Source organism: Heterodontus francisci, chromosome 29 (genome assembly GCF_036365525.1).
Source record: "Heterodontus francisci isolate sHetFra1 chromosome 29, sHetFra1.hap1, whole genome shotgun sequence".
NCBI classification, from domain to species: Eukaryota; Metazoa; Chordata; class Chondrichthyes; order Heterodontiformes; family Heterodontidae; genus Heterodontus; species Heterodontus francisci.
This window is the reverse complement of record NC_090399.1, coordinates 29,893,220-29,913,240: the sequence shown is the minus strand read 5'-3', so window position 1 is coordinate 29,913,240 and position 20,021 is coordinate 29,893,220. Positions and strand designations below refer to the sequence as shown.

The following is a 20,021-nucleotide window of genomic DNA, read 5'->3' as shown; positions in this document are numbered from 1 at the left end:
ACAGGGCCTCGGTAAAATATCTCATCTGAAAGACAGTACCTCCGACCATGCAGCACTCCCTCGGTACTGCACTGGAGTGTCAGTTGGGATTTTTGTGCTGACGTTTCTGAAGCAGGACCTGAACTCACAACTTTCAAACTGTGAGGCAAGAGCACTACCCAGTAAGTCAAGGCTGACTCAAGATGACCACATAATTACAGTGCCGGTAGGAACAAGTGCTTGACAGGTCTATTGTGTTTCCTTTGTCGAGAAAGAGGAATCAGGCGTCAGTTGGTCAAGATTGCCTGAGCAACCGAGCCGTACATTTTTGAGGAATTAGCATTTGAGTTCTGCGTTTGTGAATCTTTTCTAAAGGGAGATTTATCAAAGACTTATTGACAGAGACAATTCCCCTTTAAAACTTCCAGTCAACAAAGAGGGTGACCTTGGTTGGCTTCATACGACGTGGGTCAACGAATCTCTCGCATTCCGATACAGTACGTCGGTGCATGTACTCGGCATCTTACGCAACAGAGACGACACTAGGCTCAGAGGTCATACAGCACAGGAGGAGGCCATTCGTCCCATCGTGCCTGTGCCGGCTGTTTTGAAAGAGCTATCCAATTTGTCCCACTCGCTCCTGCTCTTAACCCTGCAAATCCCTCCTTATCAAGCAGTTATCCGATTCCCTTCGGAAAGTTATTATTGAATCTGCTTCCACCGCCCATTCAGGCAGCGCGTTCCAGATCACAACAATTCACTGCACTTTTAAAAAACGACTCCTCATCTCTCCTCTGGTTTTTTTGTCAATGATCTTAAATCGGTGTGTATTTAAATTTAAAAGTAACTTTCAAGAGGATAAATACTTGGAGGAGATATTTGCAGGGCTATGGGGAGAGAGCAGGGAGGAGTGGGATTAATCGGATTGCTCTTTCAAAGGGCCAGCACAGGCACAATGGGCTGAATGGCCTCCTTCTGTAGAGTAAGATTTGATGATTGTGGGCATTCTGCTGTGATACACCCGCCCAGTCACGTTGGCATCCCCTGACCAAGGCTGGAGTTCAAGGGACAGGTTTTTCTCCTTGACGTAAGGCAATGCCTGAGTGCGGCTGCTGGAGGAAAATGAGATGGGATGCATCCCTGGTGTGCTATCTCCCCCTCTCCCTCCCCCACCTCCGCCCCCCCTCACCCCCCCAACCCTGGTCGACCACAGGCCCTCAATTATGTGTAAAGGAAAAGAGAGTTCTTGCATTTTTCTAGTGCCTTTCACTACCTCAGGTCATCCCAAAGCACTTTACAACCAGTGAGGTCCGTATACATCATTGCAGTAATATAAGAAACCAATGTGCGCACAGCAAGATCCCACAATGTGGTAACGGCCAGGTCGCCACATGTTTTTTTTTGTGATGCTGGCTGAGGGGTAAAAATGAAGGCTCGATAAGCAGAGGGTTTAAGATGGTTGGCAAAAGAGCGGGAGGCGACATGAGGAAAAATATTTTTTTAGTTGATGAGTGGTTAGGATTTGGAACGCACTGGCTGATAGGACAGTGAATACAGATTCAACAGTCACCTTATAAAGGGAATTGGATAACTGCTTGAAGGAGAAAAATTTGCAGGGATACGGGGAAAGAGCGGGAAGTGGGACAAGCTGGATTGCCGCTCAAAAGAGCTGGCACAGATTCAATGAACCAAATGGCCTCCTCCTGTGTTGTACTATTCTGTGATTCTATTGGCCCAGGACACAAGGGAGTCTTCAAAAATAGTGCCGCAGGATCTTTTCCATCACCCTGAGGGGTGGGGGTGGTGGGGGGGGGGGTTGAGGGGAACGGTGGGGGGGGGGGGTTATTCCTTCCTGAGATGTGGGCATCGCTGGCTCTGCCAGCATTGGTTGCCCATCCCTAACTGTCCTCGAACTGAGTGGCTTGCTGGGCCGTTCCAGAGGGTATTTAAGAGTCAACCACATTGCTGTTGGTCTGCAGTCACATGTCGGCCAGACCAGGTAAGGGCGGCAGATTTCCTTCCCTAAAGGACACCGGTGAACTAGAAGGGTTTTTACAACAATCGGCAATGGTTTCATGGTCACCATTAGATCAGCTTTTATGTTGGTTCAATGTCCCATCTGAAAGACAGCACAGCATTCCCTCAGTTGTGCACTGGGACTGTCCCCTAGATTTTTTGTGCTCAGGTCTCGAGTGGGCACACGACCATCTGATGAAGAGTGCGACCCACTTAGCCACAGATTTACCAAGAGAAAATGGAGGCTCATCTCATCCAATCGGTCTTGCTTTACTTTACCCCTGAGCTGATGGAGGAAGGATGGGCCTTTGAAGTGAAGGGAAAAATGTCAGCGCAAAATACTGCTGGCCGGATATCTTCCAGCCAAGAGGTGTTACTGAAAGGGCTGTTTTCCTGAGAGGCAGAGGGGTGATGTGATAGATCTGTTTAAAATATGAAGGGCTTTGATGGGCTGGGCATGGAGAAGACATTCCCATTTGCCCGGGAGTTCAAACCTGGGGGCCACAATTATAAGCCAGTCACTAGTAATTCCAATCGGGAATTCAGGAGAAGCATCTTTACCCGGAGGGCAGTTCGAATGCGGAACTCGCTGCCAGAAGGAGTGGTTGAGGCGAATGGCTTAGATGTATTTAAGGGGAGGTTCGATAAGTACATGAGGGAGAAAGGAATAGAGGTTATGTTGTTAGGGTGAGATGAAGTGGGGGTGGGAGGAGGCTCGTATGAAGCATAGTTGGACCGCAGACTTCGGTGCTGTAGATTCGATGCAAATCTACATTTAAAAAAAATAGCACTCTGAGGAAAAATTGTATCTAGTTCAAGTCTTCTGACAATCTGTCCCCCAACGCATTTTTACACATACCATCCTGGGTGAGAGAGAGTATGAAGAAGTCTTTCTACTTTCTGAAATGTCATGCCTGCTGTACAATGGGGAGTAGACAGGGGATCGACATGACTGAGCACAGCTCCGTCCCGCTAAGATCTCACTCCTCTGTACACTATTTGTGTTAATATGCAAAGCATGCCTGGGGAACATTCCCCGGGCCTTAAAGTGAGGACACACTGCCAGGTGCAGAGAGACATAGAGAGGGAGGCACAGAGAGAGAGAAATATATACAGAGAGACGGAGAGAGCCAGACAGAGACAGACGCACACACACACACAAAGGGAGCGAGAGAGATTAAAAAGAGAGGAAGACTCAGAAAGAGTCACACAGTCAGAGACACACAAACAAAGACACAAACACACACGGAGGAAGAGAGAGGAAGACTCTCAGAGAGACATACGCACAGACAGACAGAGAGACACACACATACTGACAGACAGAGAGACATTAGACACACACATATGAAGAGAGAGAGAGCAACTGAGAGAGGCACAGTCATACGCAGAGACAGAGACACACAACTACATATAGAGAGACAGACAGAGAGAGAGACAGAAAAGCACACATACACAGAGAGAGACAGAGACACATGCACACACAGAGATCACAGAGAGTAGAGAGACTTACACATATACGCACACACAGGGTGATTTTAACTTAACTCACAGGACAGGAATCCCACTGGATCAGGTGGAATGCCGGTTTTACACTCTGCCCAATATTAATCGCCCATGACTCAAGATTATGACAGGCTTAGATAAGTTAGACAAGGAAAAGCTGTTCCCATTGGCAAATGGTGCAAGGATTAGGGGACACAGAGTGAAAGATTTGGGCAAAAGATGCAGGGGCCGAGTGAGGAAGCACTTTTTTTACACAGCGGGTGGTAATGACCTGGAACTCACTGCCCGCAAGGGTGGTGGAAGCGGAGACAATGAATGACTGAGAGAGGGAGTGGGATGGTCACCTGAGAGAAATAGACTTACAGGGCTATGGGGATCGAGCTGGGGATGGAACTGACTGCATAACTCCGTGGAGAGCCGACGTGGTCTTGATGGGCTGAATGGCCTCCTTCTGTGCCATAAGTGACTCTACGACTATGACTTCAATGGTGAGTAAAATCAGGGCAGAGGATGTCAAAATCGTGTTAGACCCGATCCCGTCCGTTTCCTGGCAGAGAGGTTGGGTGAAAATGATTCCCCCACCACCACCGGCACTGTCCCACCCCGCAGAGCTGCAGAACGATAAAAGGAAAGGAATTGCAATGTGGTTGAGATAACAATACAGCACCATTTAGTGCCCAGTATTAATAAGAGAATATTATTACACTTATGGAGCAGTATTAGTCAGTATTTATATAGAACAGAACCGGATATCCCCATAATCATCATCTTCATAGCACAGTTGAGTTCACGTACACTGCCCATTGACATGTTACTGTCCCAAGGGTCACTTACAACCTTGCACGAATGAACCAAACAAAGCACGGTTGTCTTTCAGCCATTAGCTCTATCCACGCATTAAAGTCATGGAATGTGATTCACTCATCCCGACGAGAACTCATCACATGGAACTCACAGCATAAAAACAAGCCATTCGGCCCAACTGGTCCATGCTGTTTTTAATGCCACACACAAAACCTCCTAACAGAGTACATCGTCTCACACTCCATCACCAGACCCTATTCCTTTCTCCCCCATGGTGCTTATCGAGCTTCCCCTCACACTAGACACTAATTCCACCTTGAATCGTGTCAAATGCTTTTGCTAAGCAAGTGATTTGTCGCACACATGCAGCTAAGGGTTTCTCAGCAGGGTCATGACCTTCCAACACTTAAAGGGGCAGCAAGTTCGGCATGTGATGGATCTTTAGTTGTTATCGGAGGGAGAAAGCTTCTCTTGTTTGCGACAGTGTCGTACACAAGCGATGGGGCACAAAACTGACTCGCCGATTGGTTATCGGCCAGTAACAAAAATCAAGCTGCTTTGTAAAACGGGCTTTCTGATTGGTTATCTCCCTGTTTTGCAAAGCCGGCCAAGACGGATTTCACCACCCACCAACCCCACCCTCCTTGCCCCACCACCGTTCCCCGCCTCTTTAAACAAAAACAAGTTTGACTTTTTTTTCCGCAAAGTGATTCTTCAAAGTTGCGGCCTATTTGTTCCTGTGCTGACCTCTGGTGGCCAGCTCTTGCTTGCTGAAATGTTCCTTCATCCAGTCCCTCCAAAGCAAATGCAGGCAAAATAGGGCTTGTTGAAAGCAGGGCTGGTTCTCTTAGCTGTTGCTTATCACGACTGAAGACTCTAGGTCTAGGGGTTATAGTAAAGATGTTCAAGGCAAACCTTTCAGGAGTGAAATTTAGGAAACACTCCTACACGCAAAGGGTGGTAGAAGTTTGGAACTCTGTTCCGCAAACAGCAATTGATGCTAGATCAATTGTTAATTTTAAATCTGAGATTGATAGATTTTTGTTAGGTATTAAGGAATATGGGGCAAAAGTGGGTACATGGAGTTAGGTCACAGATCAGCCATGATCTCATTGAATGACTATACTCTTCATCTGATGTTCCTAAGATCCATGTTCCAGCGTGAAACTGGGCCGGAAGAACGGCTATGAGGAAATCACCAACCTGCGCTTCTTTGATTCTACAAAGTTATATTTAGTCATATGATAGTACAGAACTTGAGTATTGCTGAAAATAGAGACATTTTGTCGAAGCTGTTTGTCTTGCACTCATCAGGACAATTCGCAAGAATACCAATGTAAGGGAAACCAACATATTTATAATGTCTGAGAAGAGAACTCTCTGTCTGTGCTGATGACTGCAAGGTGAAAAGCCTCGACAGCATGTCTCTTTTTGTCAGCAATACCCCCATTATTGTTGAATCATGCTCATACATATTTACAGCGCAGAAAAGGCCATTCGGCCCAACCGATCCCCATTCTCTCTTCCAGGAGCCATTTGGTGATAGTCTGTACAATAGGGACTGTTTGGATAGACTGAACTGGGTCACTGGACTGGACTTGCACCTGAGTCTGGATTTATTATCCAAGGGGCAGTTTATTCAACTTTATTCTCTGTTCTCGGGGCTGCTTATTCAGCCAAGTCCCTATTCACTGCGCTGGGTGACAATCTTGTTGCCTAAGACTTGTTTCACTGCTCCAGATCAGTATATCTAATCATATTACCTTGCATTGAATGTGCAGCACAAAATCAGGCCATTTGGCCCAACAGGTCCATCCCAGAGGTTATGCTCCACGCCGACCTTCTCCCACCATGCTACATCACACCCTATCAGCATACCCTAGTGATTCCTTTCTCCCTCATGTGCCTCTCTAGCTTCCCCTTAAAGGCAGGATAGCAGAGGTCAAGCTAGATGGACCATGGTATGTTTGCATTTAACGATCCCCATATGGGATCTAGGTACTGTCAATCGACACAATGCGGCACTGGGACTATCTAACCGAGCTTCTCTCTCTCTCTCTCTCCACAGAGCGCTGTCGGTTTGCACTGGGTATGCAGGACTCCGTCATCCGCGACGAAGACATCATCGCTTCCAGCATGTGGTCCGAGTCGACTGCGGCAAAGCATGGCAGGTAACGCCCTAGCCCCTAACTGCTACCCCAGCCCTTTACTGCCACCCTAGTCCTCAACGCCTGCCCCAGTCCCATCTGCTGCTCGGGCCCTGGGGCGTGTCTAGTCGCCCACAGGGCAGATGGCGGCTCGCCCGTCAGCTGGACATTTATGTCTGATTTTAACCAGTGCCGCCCAGTGAGAACCTGGGTGCGTTCGGGCCACGTGCGTGCTTTACGCCCCCTCCCCCCCCCCCCCCCCCCCGACCAATTCTCGGCTTTATTGTGATCATGTGGGCTGGCGTGCTTCTTCCCATTCAGTTAGATTGGGCACAATTCATGTTTCAACTGCCCTGTTCTCCTTCCTAGTGAGATATTCGGGGTGAATTCCAGAAGTGAGGTGAGAGTGGCTGCCCTTGACACCAAGGCAGCATTTGACTGAGTATGGCATCAAGGAGCCCTAGCGGAATTGTGGTCAATGGGAATCAGGGGGAAAACTCTCCGCTGGTTGGAGTCACACCTAACGTAAAGGAAGATGGTTGTGGTTGTTGGAGGTCCATCTCAGCTCCAGGACATCACTGCAGGAGTTCCTCAGGGCAGTGTCCTAGGCCAAACCATCTTCAGCTGCTTCATCAATGACCTTCCTTCAATAATAAGATCAGAAGTGAGGATAAAAGCAAAATACTGCGGATGCTGGAAATCTGAAGTAAAAACAAGAAATGCTGGAACCACTCAGCAGGTCTGGCAGCATCTGTGAAAAGAGAAGCAGAGCTAATGTTTCGGGTCAGTGACCCTTCATCCAATGCAGGGTCACTGACCCGAAACGTTAACTCTGCTTCTCTTTTCACAGATGCTGCCAGACCTGATCAGAAGTGGGGATGTTCGCTGATGATTGCACAATGTTCAGCACCATTCGCAACTCCTCAGATACGGAAGCAGTCCGTGTAGAAATGCAGCAAGACCCGGACAATATCCAGGCTTGGGCTGATAAGTGGCAAGTAATATTCATGCCAACAAAGTGTCAGGCAAATGACCATCTTCAACAAGAGAGAATCTAACCATCTCCCCTTGATATTCAATGGCATTACCATCGCTGAATCCCCCACCATCAACATCCTGGGGGCTACCATTGACCAGAAACTGAATGGAGTAGCCATATAAATACCGTGGCTACAAGAGCAGGTCAGTGGCTGGCAATCCTGCGGTGAGTAACTCACCTCTTGACTCCCCAAAGTCTGTCCACCATCTACAAGGCACAAGTCAGGAGTGTGATGGAATACTCTCCACTTGCCTGGATGGGTGCAGCTCCAACAACTGTCAAGAAGCTCTACACCATCCAGGATAAAGCTGCCCGCTTGATTGGCACCCCATGCACAAACATTCACTCCCTGTACAGAACCTTAGTTAGGCCACACTTAGAATATTGCGTGCAATTCTGGTCACCACACTCCCAGAAGGACGTGGAGGCTTTGGAGAGGGTACAGAGGAGGTTTACCAGGATGTTGCCTGGTCTGGAGGGCATTAGCTATGAGGAGAGGTTGGAAAAACTCGGATTGTTTTCACTGGAACGACGGAGGTGGAGGGGCGACATGATGGAGGTTTACAAAGTTATGAGCGGCATGGACAGAGTGGATAGTCAGAAGCTTTTTCCCAGGGTGGAAGAGTCAGTTACTAGGGAACATAGGTTTAAGGTGCGAGGGGCAAAGTTTAGAGGGGATGTGCGAAGCAAGTTTTTTACACAGAGGGTGGGGAGTGCCTGGAACTTGCTGCCAGGGTGCCAAGGGAGGTGGTGGAAGAAGATACGATAGCGACGTTTAAGAGACATCTTGACAAATACATGAATAGGACGGGGATAGAGGGATATGGGTCCCGGAAGTGCAGAAGGTTTTAGTTTAGGCAGGCATCAAGATCGACGCAGGCTTGGAGGGCCGAAAGGCCTGTTCGTGTGCTGTTCTTTGTTTGTCCTCCACCACCAACGCACAGTGGCAGCAGTGTGTACCATCTACAAGATGCGCTGCAGCAATGCATCAAAGATCCTTCAACAGCACCTTCCAAACCCGCAACCTCTACCACCTAGAAGGACAAGGGCAGCAAATACATGGGAACACCACCACCTGCAAGTTCCCCTCCAAGTCACACACCATCCTGACTTGGAACTATATCGCCGTTCCTTCACTGTCGCTGGGTCAAAATCCTGGAACTCCCTTCCTAACAGCGCTGTGGTTATACGTACCCCACGTGGACTGCAGCGGTTCAAGAAGGCAGCTCACCACCACCTTCTCAAGGACAATTAGGGATGGGCAATAAATGCTGGCCTGGCCAGCCACGCCCACATCCCATGAAAGAATTTTTAAAAAATTCTCGGTGATAGCATAAACTGGACAAAATCTGATGTGCTACCCATTAAACACCCTCTCTGGTTTTCCATTCCAGGAAATCATGTGGAATTTTACCATATAGCAACAGGCTATTCCTGCCACATTAGCCTGTTCCCATACCTACTTCATCTCAGCCTATCAGCATATCAATATATTATATTGAAGCCAAAGGGTAGACATGAGATTAAGGGGAGATGTAATAGATGTGCTCAGAATTACGAGGGGTTTTGATAGGGAGATACCGCTTCCACTGGGAGGGGACCAGTAAACAGGGGGAGCAAATTAAATGTAATTGGTAAGAGAGAAGAGGTGAGATTAGGCGAAGTTCTTTTTGTGTAGCAAATTGTTGTGATCTGGAATGTGCTGCCTGACAGGGCGGTGGAAGAAGATTGAATCATAACTTGCAAAAAAAAATTGGAGATAGCTTTGGAAAGAAAGATTTTCAGGGCTATACAGAGGTGGGGTGGGGTGAGGAGTGATATTAATTGGACAGTTCTTAGATAGCTGGCACAGGCGGGATGGGCCGATTGGCCTCCTTCTGTGCTGTACGCTCCATGGAAGGAATATCGGGAGAGGCGTATACCGGGAGATGATCCGACATCTCCCGATTTACACCATTAGCAGAAGTTGAAATTGACCCCAGTGTGAAAATCGTCAGTTCTCTGACAACGCACTCAGTAGATGAGCCAGTTGGAGGGAGGCATACTCACTCCCTTTTTCAGTCTGTCCGACATTGAGTGTTGCTGAATTGAAATCCACAGGTTGGGTACAGAGCACGGCGATGGTGCCTGGTGTCCAGCCAAGTCCGTGTTTCGTGCCAGCAGCGAGTTCCTGCAGATCGACCTCCGCAAGCTCTACTTCATCACCCTGGTGGGCACCCAGGGCCGCCATTCCAACGGGCACGGGAACGAATATGCTCAATTCTACAGGCTGCAGTACAGCCGGAACGGCAAAAGCTGGAATACCTGGAAGGATCGGAGGGGAAACGAGGTAAGGAATGACCAAACGACCGCTGCGCGCAACTGGAGAACCACAGTGTGTTTTGTGTGTTTAACCTTTAACTGTGTAAAGCAATGGTCATGTTGTTTGTGGCTCAGTTGGTTGTACTCTTACCTTGGTGTTAGAAGGTCATGGGTTCAAATCCCACTCCAGGACTTCAGCTTAAAAATCTAGGCTGACCCTCCCAGTGCAGTATTGAGGGAGTGCTCTCCTGGCAGAAGGGTCATCTTTCCCATGAGTTGTCGAATAGATGCCTCCATCTGTCCTCTCAGGTGGATATAAAGGATATCATTCTACTATCGTGAAGAAGAACAGTGGAGTTATCTGTGTTGTCCTGGCTGATATTTGTCTCTCAATTGATATCATAAAAACAGGTTATCTGATCATTATCTGTTGATGGAAGCTTGCTGTGTGCAAACTGGCTGCTCTGTTTCTTACATTACAACAGTGGCTACACTGCAAATGTACTTCATTGTGAAGCACTTTGCGATGTACGGTGGTTATGAAAGGTGCTATATAAATGAAAGTCGTGCTTTTGCTGTAAGGGATACGGTCTTACAGGTGAAGTATTGCCTCATTCACCTTGGTTCTAGACAGATGTAACACCTTGATGGACAAGGTGAAGGAGCAATGCTTTCTTAGCTCCACGATACCAGTCGCTAATAGTTCTTGGACTCCAATCAGGATGAAATCAGTACCAACCGAGTTAATATTCATTGGTCTGGGTGGCAGACTATGCAGTCAGTCCATATTCATTGAATTGGGTGACAGTCTGTAAAACCAGTTCATTTTCACTGTACTGGCTGACAATCCATACCAAAGTCCTAATCATTGCACTGGCTGACAGTCTATTCAATGAGTCTTCATTCACTGTGCTATGGACAGTCTATTCAACCATATTTCCCATTTAGAGCCATGGTTTATTCAACCGAGTCCATATTCACTACAAGTCGTCTTTCACCTGAGTCTGGATTCATTATTGGGTGGGCAGCAGTTTATTCAACTGATCCCCATACTCTGTTCTAGCGGCTGTTTATTCTGCCAAGTCCCCACTCTCACTGCGCTGTGCAGCAAGCTTATTGACTAAGTCTTGTCTCAATTTTACATAGAATTACATAGGATTCACAGCGCAAAAACAGGCCATTCGGCCCAACTGGTCCATGCTGGTATTTTTGCTTGACACAAGCCTCCTCCCACCTCTCTTCATCTCACCCTATCAGCATATACTTCTATTCCTTTCTCCCTCATTTAATTATCCAGCTTCCCCTTAAATACATCACCTCAACTACACTGTGTAAGTTGCACATTCTCACCACTCTCTGGGTGAAGAAGTTTCTCCTGAATTCCCATTGGACTTATTAGTGACTATCTTATATTTATGATCCTTAGTCTGGACTCCACCCATGATTGGTGGATCTTCTCTGCATCTACCCTATCGAACCTTTTCACTCCTCAGCCTTCTATTTTCTAGAATAAAGAGCCCCAGCCACTTCAATCTTTTCTGATAGTGATAACCTCTCAGTCCAGCTATTTCCCAATGGGTGACAGCCTTTTCAAGCATCTTGGTTGAGTTTTGTGAGTGCTTCCATATTAACCTCCTATTTCTCCCCCTCCCTCCTCTCCCCTCCAGGTTATCACAGGAAATGTAAACCCATATGATATTGTGTTGAAGGACCTGGGCCCCCCAATCATCGCCCGCTATGTGCGGTTTTATCCAATGGCGGACCGTGTTATGAGCGTATGCATGAGGGTCGAGCTGTACGGCTGTCTCTGGTTGGGTGAGTGAAGGTTCCAGTCGTTCCCATTTCACCATTGGCTCAGCTTTACGGAAGTTGCTCGGGGGGAGGGGGGGGGGGGCGGTGGGGTAGCACTCACCTCTGTGTCAGAAGTTTGTAGGTTGAAGTCCTGCTCTAGGGACTCCTCGTTGATCAAGTATCTCCTTATGTGGCTCGGTATCAAACTTTATTTTATAATGCCCCCATGAAGCGCTTTTGGACCTTTTGCTACATTAATACATAAATGCGAGTTGTTGTTGTCATTGTGTTACGACCGATCGCTCCTGTCAAAGCCCCCAATCAAAATATGCAATTATGATTGTGGTGGGACTAACGCACTGTTAATTCAATCCTGTCGGTCCACAGATCAGCTAACATATCATTTAAAAACTTTCCAAATTAAAGAAAAACCCACCAAATTGTACCATCTATTAACCCCCGAATTAGGCTAACCAAACCAGGTGTCTTTAAGTCAACAAATTAACTCTTTAATTAAAAGAACTAAATTCTTAAACACTAGGAAGATATAAACTATAGTTAAAATAGAAAAAATTAGAGTCCTTGGAAATTTACAGCCCGAGGTTGCTTGAAGTCCTCACAGTCGTCTGAAGCGGTAAAATAAGGTTCTTCCACAGTAGAACAGTCTGTAGTCTAACTTCAGTAGGTGATGCTTTCCTTCTTCAGCGAATTTCAACAATTAACAGCTTGCAAACACTTTCAACGGAATCAATCTGACTTTAGAGTTTTTTAAGGGATGAAAGATTGTCACAGTCTAACTTCCCTTTCTTCAATTTAAATTACCAGAGATCTCTGTCTTTGCTTGACGTTTTTAGAATTTTGAGAGATAACAATAATAATCAGACTAAAATCCTCTTCCTTCAGTTTAAATGGTAGAAAGCTCTTTTTTTCAGGTGTGCTTATCACAGCTGTGTCCTCTGTGTCTTCTGTGTGTGTGTTCAAACTGTCTTACTAACTGCCAGTTCAAACTGAATTGAAACAAATGTATCGTATCAGGCTCACTCCCAGTGGCTGTTTCCACGGAATCGAGAATGCACCCTTTGAATCGCAGTCTCCAAATGGCTGTTTCTAAGGCAACGATAATGCACCTTTCTATAACTCCTGAGGCTTGCCAGCTCTTAAAGCAATACTGATCCCTTGCAAGCCTTAAAGGCAAACCGCATATTCCGAAAAAAACTACAGGACCATGACAGCTGGAAACAGTTTCTCCTTATCGAAACTCCTCATGATTTTGAACACCTCTGTTAAGTCTCCCTGTAACCTTCTCTGCTCCAAGGAGAACACTTGCAGCTTCTTTAGTCTCTCCGCATAACTGGCATAACAATCCAAGCACTCACTTGCGCATACTTGATCAATCCCTAATGAGATAGCAGTAGATTCACTATCACCATTGCACACTCATTCCCTGCTCACACTCACTGCACCTGACTTAACCGACGTCTCTCCTTCTCTTCCTCGCAGATGGTTTAAAATCGTACAAAGTTCCCATGGGCCAGGTAATGAATGTGTCGGGTCTGCCCTTGGTGTACCTTAATGACTCCACATATGACGGACTCCGAATTGCAAGGTATGCTGCTGTGCGTGGGAGGTCGTGGTGAACGGGATTAAAAACCATAGAGTTGGCGGATGCCTGTAGCCCACGTCCAGCTTGCTGCCAGAGCCTTGATCACACAACCTGCTCCCAGGCAAAGTCCAAAATGAAGCAGCTCACCACTGGTGAATTGTCTAACACATACACACACAAAATCATGTGTACATGCACCTGTACTTGTACACAAACAAACAAATGCAAGTAGACGCACGCAAACACATGTGACTTCACTTGTACTTGCACACAACACACACAAAAATATGTGCATGCATACAAGCACACACAAACACGTGTCTACACAAATACAAAAAAAAACAAATGTGTGCACATACACAAACATGTGCACATCAAGCACACACAAATACACAACACATAAAAAAATGGGCGTACACATACAACCACACACACAAATATGTGTAAGCACACACAAATACATGTACACATATGTTTGCACACATACATAAACAAAAACATCATATGCAAGCACATTCACGTACCAACACACAAGCACACATATATGTACACACATGCTGCAGATGGAAGCTCTTACATGCTCTGTAAGGGATTTTGTTGCACAGGACATAGGGACAGGAGGAGGCCATTCAGTCCTTCAAGTCTGTTCTGCCATTCAATCACATGAAGGTTGAGCTGTACCTCAACTCCATCTACCCAATTTTGATCAATTTCCCTTGATACAATTGCCCAACAAATATCTTACTCTCAATCCTGATCATTTCAATTGGCCCTCAACATCCACAGCCCTTTCGGGGGGGCGTTGTGGGGTGGGGGGGGGTGTGGCGGGGGTGGGTGGCTGAAGGGGGAGAGGTCCAGGTTGCCATACCCCATGGTGTGTGCAAAAATAAAAGAAGTCCTTCTTCATTTCTCTGAGTCGCCAAAATCTAACTGCTTTGTGCTGTCTCTTCTGTCTCTTGCTCAGGCTGCACTATGGGGGACTGGGCCAGCTTACGGACGGTGTCCTGGGCATGGACGACTTCACCAAGAGCCACGAGCTGCGGGTCTGGCCTGGCTACGATTACGTGGGCTGGCACAACAGTACCATGAGCGGCGGGTACGTGGAGATGGAGTTTGAGTTCGAGCAAGTCTTCACGTTCAGCTCCATGAAGGTAAGTTGGCAGCTGCTTTATGACCAATAGCCTGGGTGTCAAAACTGGGTCCCTCGAGGCACCCCCCCCCCCCCCACCCCGACTCGCCGAGAGTCAAGGAAATCACGCTTTTGCAACTCTTCTGCTTTCCAGTTCCAGATTTGTCTTCTTTTTGGATTTGGCGCACTTGCAGTTAGTTGCTTTTTTTTTTAGTCCGGCTGTCTTGTTGATGATTCAATCCTAAATCAGAACACAGGCGTCCGTGAGGAGGAGCCTCTTGAGATATCAGTTCAAATTAATGGGAACATGGACTTCGTACTGTCATGGGTGATTTTTACAAAGTTTAGCCCTCACCGCCAAACTTTGCCCTTGAAAGTAGACATGAGGAAGTCCCACATCCCTGGTCCCATTCGAATGAATCTCCTCTGCACCCTCCCCAAGTCCTTGACATCCTTCCTAAAGGGTGGTGCCCAGAATTGGACACAATACTCTAGCTAGGGCCTAACCACTGATTTATAAAGTTTTAGCATAACTTCACAACATCCTTGCTTTTGTACTCTATACTTCTATTAATAATCCCATTTGCTTCTCACCTCGTCCTGCCACCTTCAAGGATTCGTGTACATAAACCCCCAGAGTCTCTCTGTCCCGGCACCCCCTTTAAAATTGCACCATTTGTACAGCCTCTCCTCATCCTTCCAAAATGCATTGAAAGAAATGTATTAAATGTGGAATATATATAGAGGACACTACAAGCAAATTTGCAACATCAGCAGTAAAACCCTCCATCTGGAAACCTCCATCAAATCTCCTCTTAACCTTTCTGCTCTAAGGAGAACAACTTCCTTTATGTCTCCACATAACTCTCATAGCATTCCAGCAAACATCCTCTGCATATTTTCTAAGGCCGTGACGTCCTTCCTAAGGGTGTGGTGCTCAAAGTGGACACAATTCTCCAGCTGGGGCCGAATCTGTGATTTATAAAGGTTCAGTGGAATTTCTTCACTTCTTGTACTCTGAAACTGTGCAGCTCCAACAACAGTCAAGAGGCTCAACACCAGCTAAGACAAAGCAGCCCACTTGATCAGCACCCCATCCACTACCGAAAACATTCACTCCCTCTGGCGCACAGTGGCAGCAGTGTGTACCAGGTGCGAGATGCACTGCAACAATTCGCCAAACCTCCTTCAACAGCACCTTCCAAACCCGCGACCTCTACCACCTAGAGGGACAAGGGCAGCAGATGCATGGGAAGACCACTACCTGCAACGTCCCCTCCAAGCCACACACCATCCTGACTTGGAACTATATAGGCGTTCCTTCACTGTCACTGGGTCAAAATCCTAAAACTCCCTCCCTAACAGCACTGTGGGTATACCTGAGAGGAGGCTCCCAAGGTATGGGAAGTGATCCACATTGTCCAGTGGTTCGCCATGGATCTTGATAGTCAGGGGGCAGTGTCGTGCTGCGGGAGCTGGCTGGTAGAGGACCTTTGTCTTCCAGATGTTTAGCTTAAGACCCATTCCTTCATATGCCTCCGTGAATGCATTGATGAGGGTTCATCGTTGATGTCTGCCCTTGCTGAGAGGAGGCTCCCAAGGCTCCCAAGGTATGGGAACCACTGGACAATGTTGATCACTTCCCATACTTTGGGAGCCTCCTCTCAGCAACGGCAGACATCGACCATGAAACTCAGTATCGCCTCCAATGTGCCAGCACAGCCTTCGGGCATCTGAGGAAAAGAGTGTTTGATGACCAAGACCTCAAACTTGGCACTAAGCCTATGGTCTACAGGGCCACAGTGTTACCCGCTCTCCTGTATGCCTCTGAAACATGGACACTGTATAGCAGACATCTCAAAGCCCTGGAGAGATATCACCAGCGGTGCCTCCACAAGATCCTGCAAATTCAGTGGCAGGACAGGCACTCCAATATCAGTGTCCTCTCTCAGGCCAAAAGCCCCAGTATCGAGACACTAGTCACGGCTAGTCAGTTACATTGGGCGGGCCACATTGTCCGCATGCCTGACACAAGACTCCCAAAACAAGCTTTCTACTCTGAGCTCCGTCACAGCAAGAGGCTAACAGGAGGGCAGAGGAAACGCTACAAGGAAGCCTCCCTGAAAAAATGTGACATCTCCATCAATTCGTGGGAATCTCTTGCCCGAGACGGCCCAAAATGGAGAAGAAGCATCCGTGAAGGTGCCAACCAGTTCGAACAACGTTGACATGCCCAGGCAGTGATCAAGTGCAAACAGCGGAAGGAGCATTCAGAATTTTGAGCATCCAATTCACTTGCCTCACCAAACGCCACCTGCCCTACCTGTGGCAGAGCGTGTGGATCCAGAATTGGACTATTCTGTCACCTATGGACCCACAACCCTGGAGTGGAAGAAAGTCATTCTCGTTCCCGAGGGAATGTCTAAGAAGAAGATGGGTGTACCTGCACCACATGGACTGCAGCAGCTCAAGAAGGAAGCTCACCACCACCTTCTCATGGTGTTACGACCGAGGTGGGAGAAGTGCACTGTCTTTTCTACTCCCACTTCTCCGCAGGTCACAACATATATTTGAAAAATGTTTACCCAGTTACCGATACAGTCAATCATAGACTCTACTCTTTATCCCAGAATAAAATACACCAACCAGTTTTCTTTAATAAACAACAAAATTACCAGTTTATTATCCAACAAGACTTATCCAGTAATGAAACAAAGCATGAACACACAGATTGAAATATGAAAGTTCCCTTTTTAAATTCCCCACACTCACACACACACTGAAATAAATACAGAAATTCTCTCTGCAGAGGTCTGTTCAAAAAAAAGACAAAAAATGAATACTTTGGCCAAATACTTGCTAATTCTTCAAGAAAAAAAAGAAGATATGGAAGGAAGTCAGTTGTTCCTTTTGGTCTGGCGTTCGAGTATATGGAGTCGGGTCACTGGGATCTTTTCTAAAGCAGTTCTTTTCAGGTGGCATTGAGAATTAATCTGGCAGGTTTTTCCAGCTTCTCAGGAGAGATGCGGCACTGGGGATTTTAGCTTTCCCACACTGGGTCTTGGCAGGGTTTCTTCAAAGAGGTAGAGAAAGAGGTGAGCTAGGTGGTTTCTTTTCCCTTGGCAGGCAAAACACCAACTGTCTTCAAAACAGTTCACACCCCAACTGAACTGAAAACAATATCTTCCCCAAACAGAAAGTCAACCTCTGACCTCCATAAACCTTGACATGTGGCTTCTCTGTAAACATCTTCCCCAGGTCACCAAGGTTTCTGTTGTTTATTGAGCTTAAAGCACATGATTTCCAGCACAGGTTGTTTTCAAACAACATCTTAAGTGTCCTGTCAGTGACCTTGGTAAAAAAAAACACATGCATGGAATCTTTTCAGTTTTAACACAAGTTCTCAATTTTTTAAAAAAATGGAAGTACTTTCGTAACAAGGGCAATTAGGGATGGGAAATGAATGCTGGCCTTGCCAGCAACAGTCAAATCCCAAGAATGCATAAATTTTGTTGTTAAAAAAAATGGAAACTGTAGACTTTGTAAATCCTGGTTGAAACTAGTCAAGTGACTAACCTCTGTGCCTGAATCTGTTCCCAGGTTCATTGCAACAACATGTTCTCCAGGCAAGTGAAGATTTTTAAGAGGGTGGATTGCTCCTTCAAAATGAGCCCCTCCGCTCCCTGGGACCCCGAGCACGTCAGCACCACGATGGTCCTAGACAATAAAAACCCCAGTGCCCGCTACGTCACGGTGCCGCTGAATCACCGCGCCGCTCAGCTCATTCGCTGCCTCTTTCACTTTGCGGACTCCTGGATGATGTTCAGTGAGATCACCTTCCAGTCAGGTAGGAATATGTGGCCTGGACTTCAGCGCACGGTAACATCAGAGCCCCGAATGTGTTGCTGCCCAAACCGTACATGGAAGAATTCACATCACTGTTGGAGGCTCAGCCCCGTACCCTAAGCCCCATTTCACCTGTCACCCCCCTCGTGCTCTTTGACCTAAAATGGCTCCCAGGCTGTCAATGCCACCATTATACAATTCTCATCCTTGTTTTCAAATCCCTCCATGGCCCACCCTCCCCTATTTTTGTAACCTCCTCCAGGCCTCTGACATCTCTGCCCTCCTCCAAATTCTGGCCTTTTGCGCATCCTCAATTTTCCTCGCTTCCCTGTTGGCATTGCTGGCAGTCTGTTTCACACTGATACAATAAACGACGACTGTCCCCATGCAGGTTAGTCAGCTCCATTCAGTTTGAGAGTAGCAGCAGATGTTTTCTTTCAACCCACACACACACACCTAGGGTGGGGAGAGATGGGGAGACTTACTGACGGGCCTATAACTGAAGGATCACTGGGATGTTGAGGAATTCCGGATTGCCGCTCCTTCCCTTCGCCAGGAACACAAAGAAAATGGCAAAAGGGGCAGTCACATTTGCCTGTGAGGCATATTCCCCGACCGGGAGCTAGAAACTGGAACACAGGCATCAGCTGTCGTAGTTAGAAGTTATCTAGAAATGAAGATAATGCCAAAAATGAAGTAAACCAGCCCACTAAAGGGGCAGGGCTTATGAATTGTCCCCTTTCTTGAGGAAAGAAATGAAGCTAGAGTTCCTAACTCTGGTCGGATGTATTCCTGGAGGTCTGATCAGATGATCTCCTATCTCCAACCATCCCACCCACCACCCGACCCCCACACACTCCCACGCCATTGGTCGAGAGGCAAGTGGGTCACCTTCCCAGCCAATTGGGAAGCGAATAGACCCTTCAATCCCCCGATTGGCTGATTCTAGACTGTCAGTCAAGCAGACTTTTTCCCCCACCCCCCGCCTTTTCCCCTGCCCATCTTAAACATGTTTTGCAACCAATAAACAAAAATGTTCGATTTTTGTTTTTTGAACACTCTTAAGGTTTTCTGCTTGGGTGTTGTCTTTCATTCCTGGAGACTCCAGGGCCGATTTTGGAGGGGAGTGGCAACCCTGAGGGAGCTCGAATGCAGCAAGTGGTATTCGCTTCGACTGTTCCTCCATATGTTCACTCACTGTCTCTCACATATTTCTGTCCTTCTTAGGTGTCAGTCCCACCACACCCGACGTCACTGGCCTCCAACCACGAGCTCCCGCTCCACCTCAAAGGGAAACACTCATTCCTCCTGAAGAAGCTGCGACCGCTGATTATCAGCTCACGGAGGCCATGACACCTACCGTCAGTAACCTAGGTAAGGTTATTCCAGGTAATGGACTGGGCAGGTGTTAGAAGTGACTGCCGAGAAAAGCCTAACTCTCCAACTGACCCTCACCTGAGCACTGGGAATGTAAGCTGCGATTCTGATTGCGTGTTGGGGAGAGGAAAGTGGGGCTTCCTTCACAGAGTTTATCGTAGGCCCTTATCCCCATCGATACGCCAAGTATGGTCATTCTGGTTGCTGGAATACTCCATCAGCTCCAACTGCTGTGCTCATATCACCGTTAATATAAAGTCAAAGGGAATATTCCCAGATTTAGATTAAAAAGTAAATTTTTTTTTTAAATAATTTTTTTTTGCTGCTTGGATCACTGTCCATTTTGAGTTTGTTTTTTATTCATTCATGGAATGTGGGCGTCGCTGGCCAGGCCAGCATTTATTGCCCATCCCTAATTGCCCTTGAGAAGGTGGTGGTGAGCTGCCTCTTGAGCCGCTGCAGTCCATTTGGGGTAGGTATACCCAC

At 47.1% G+C, this 20,021-nt stretch overlaps 1 protein-coding gene across 3 annotated transcripts in view; it reads left to right on the top strand.

Annotated features, from left to right (window-relative positions):
* LOC137346228 (discoidin domain-containing receptor 2-like) overlaps positions 1-20,021 on the top strand; it is a 161,164-nt gene that overhangs the window by 100,195 nt on the left and 40,948 nt on the right. For all 3 annotated transcript variants that reach the window (XM_068009660.1, XM_068009661.1, XM_068009659.1), the window contains exons 3-9: positions 6,371-6,473; positions 9,589-9,817; positions 11,457-11,604; positions 13,081-13,186; positions 14,148-14,334; positions 17,913-18,159; positions 19,386-19,532. In XM_068009660.1, the coding sequence (XP_067865761.1) occupies positions 6,371-6,473; positions 9,589-9,817; positions 11,457-11,604; positions 13,081-13,186; positions 14,148-14,334; positions 17,913-18,159; positions 19,386-19,532 (1,167 nt within the window). The remainder of the gene's footprint in view (positions 1-6,370; positions 6,474-9,588; positions 9,818-11,456; positions 11,605-13,080; positions 13,187-14,147; positions 14,335-17,912; positions 18,160-19,385; positions 19,533-20,021) is intronic.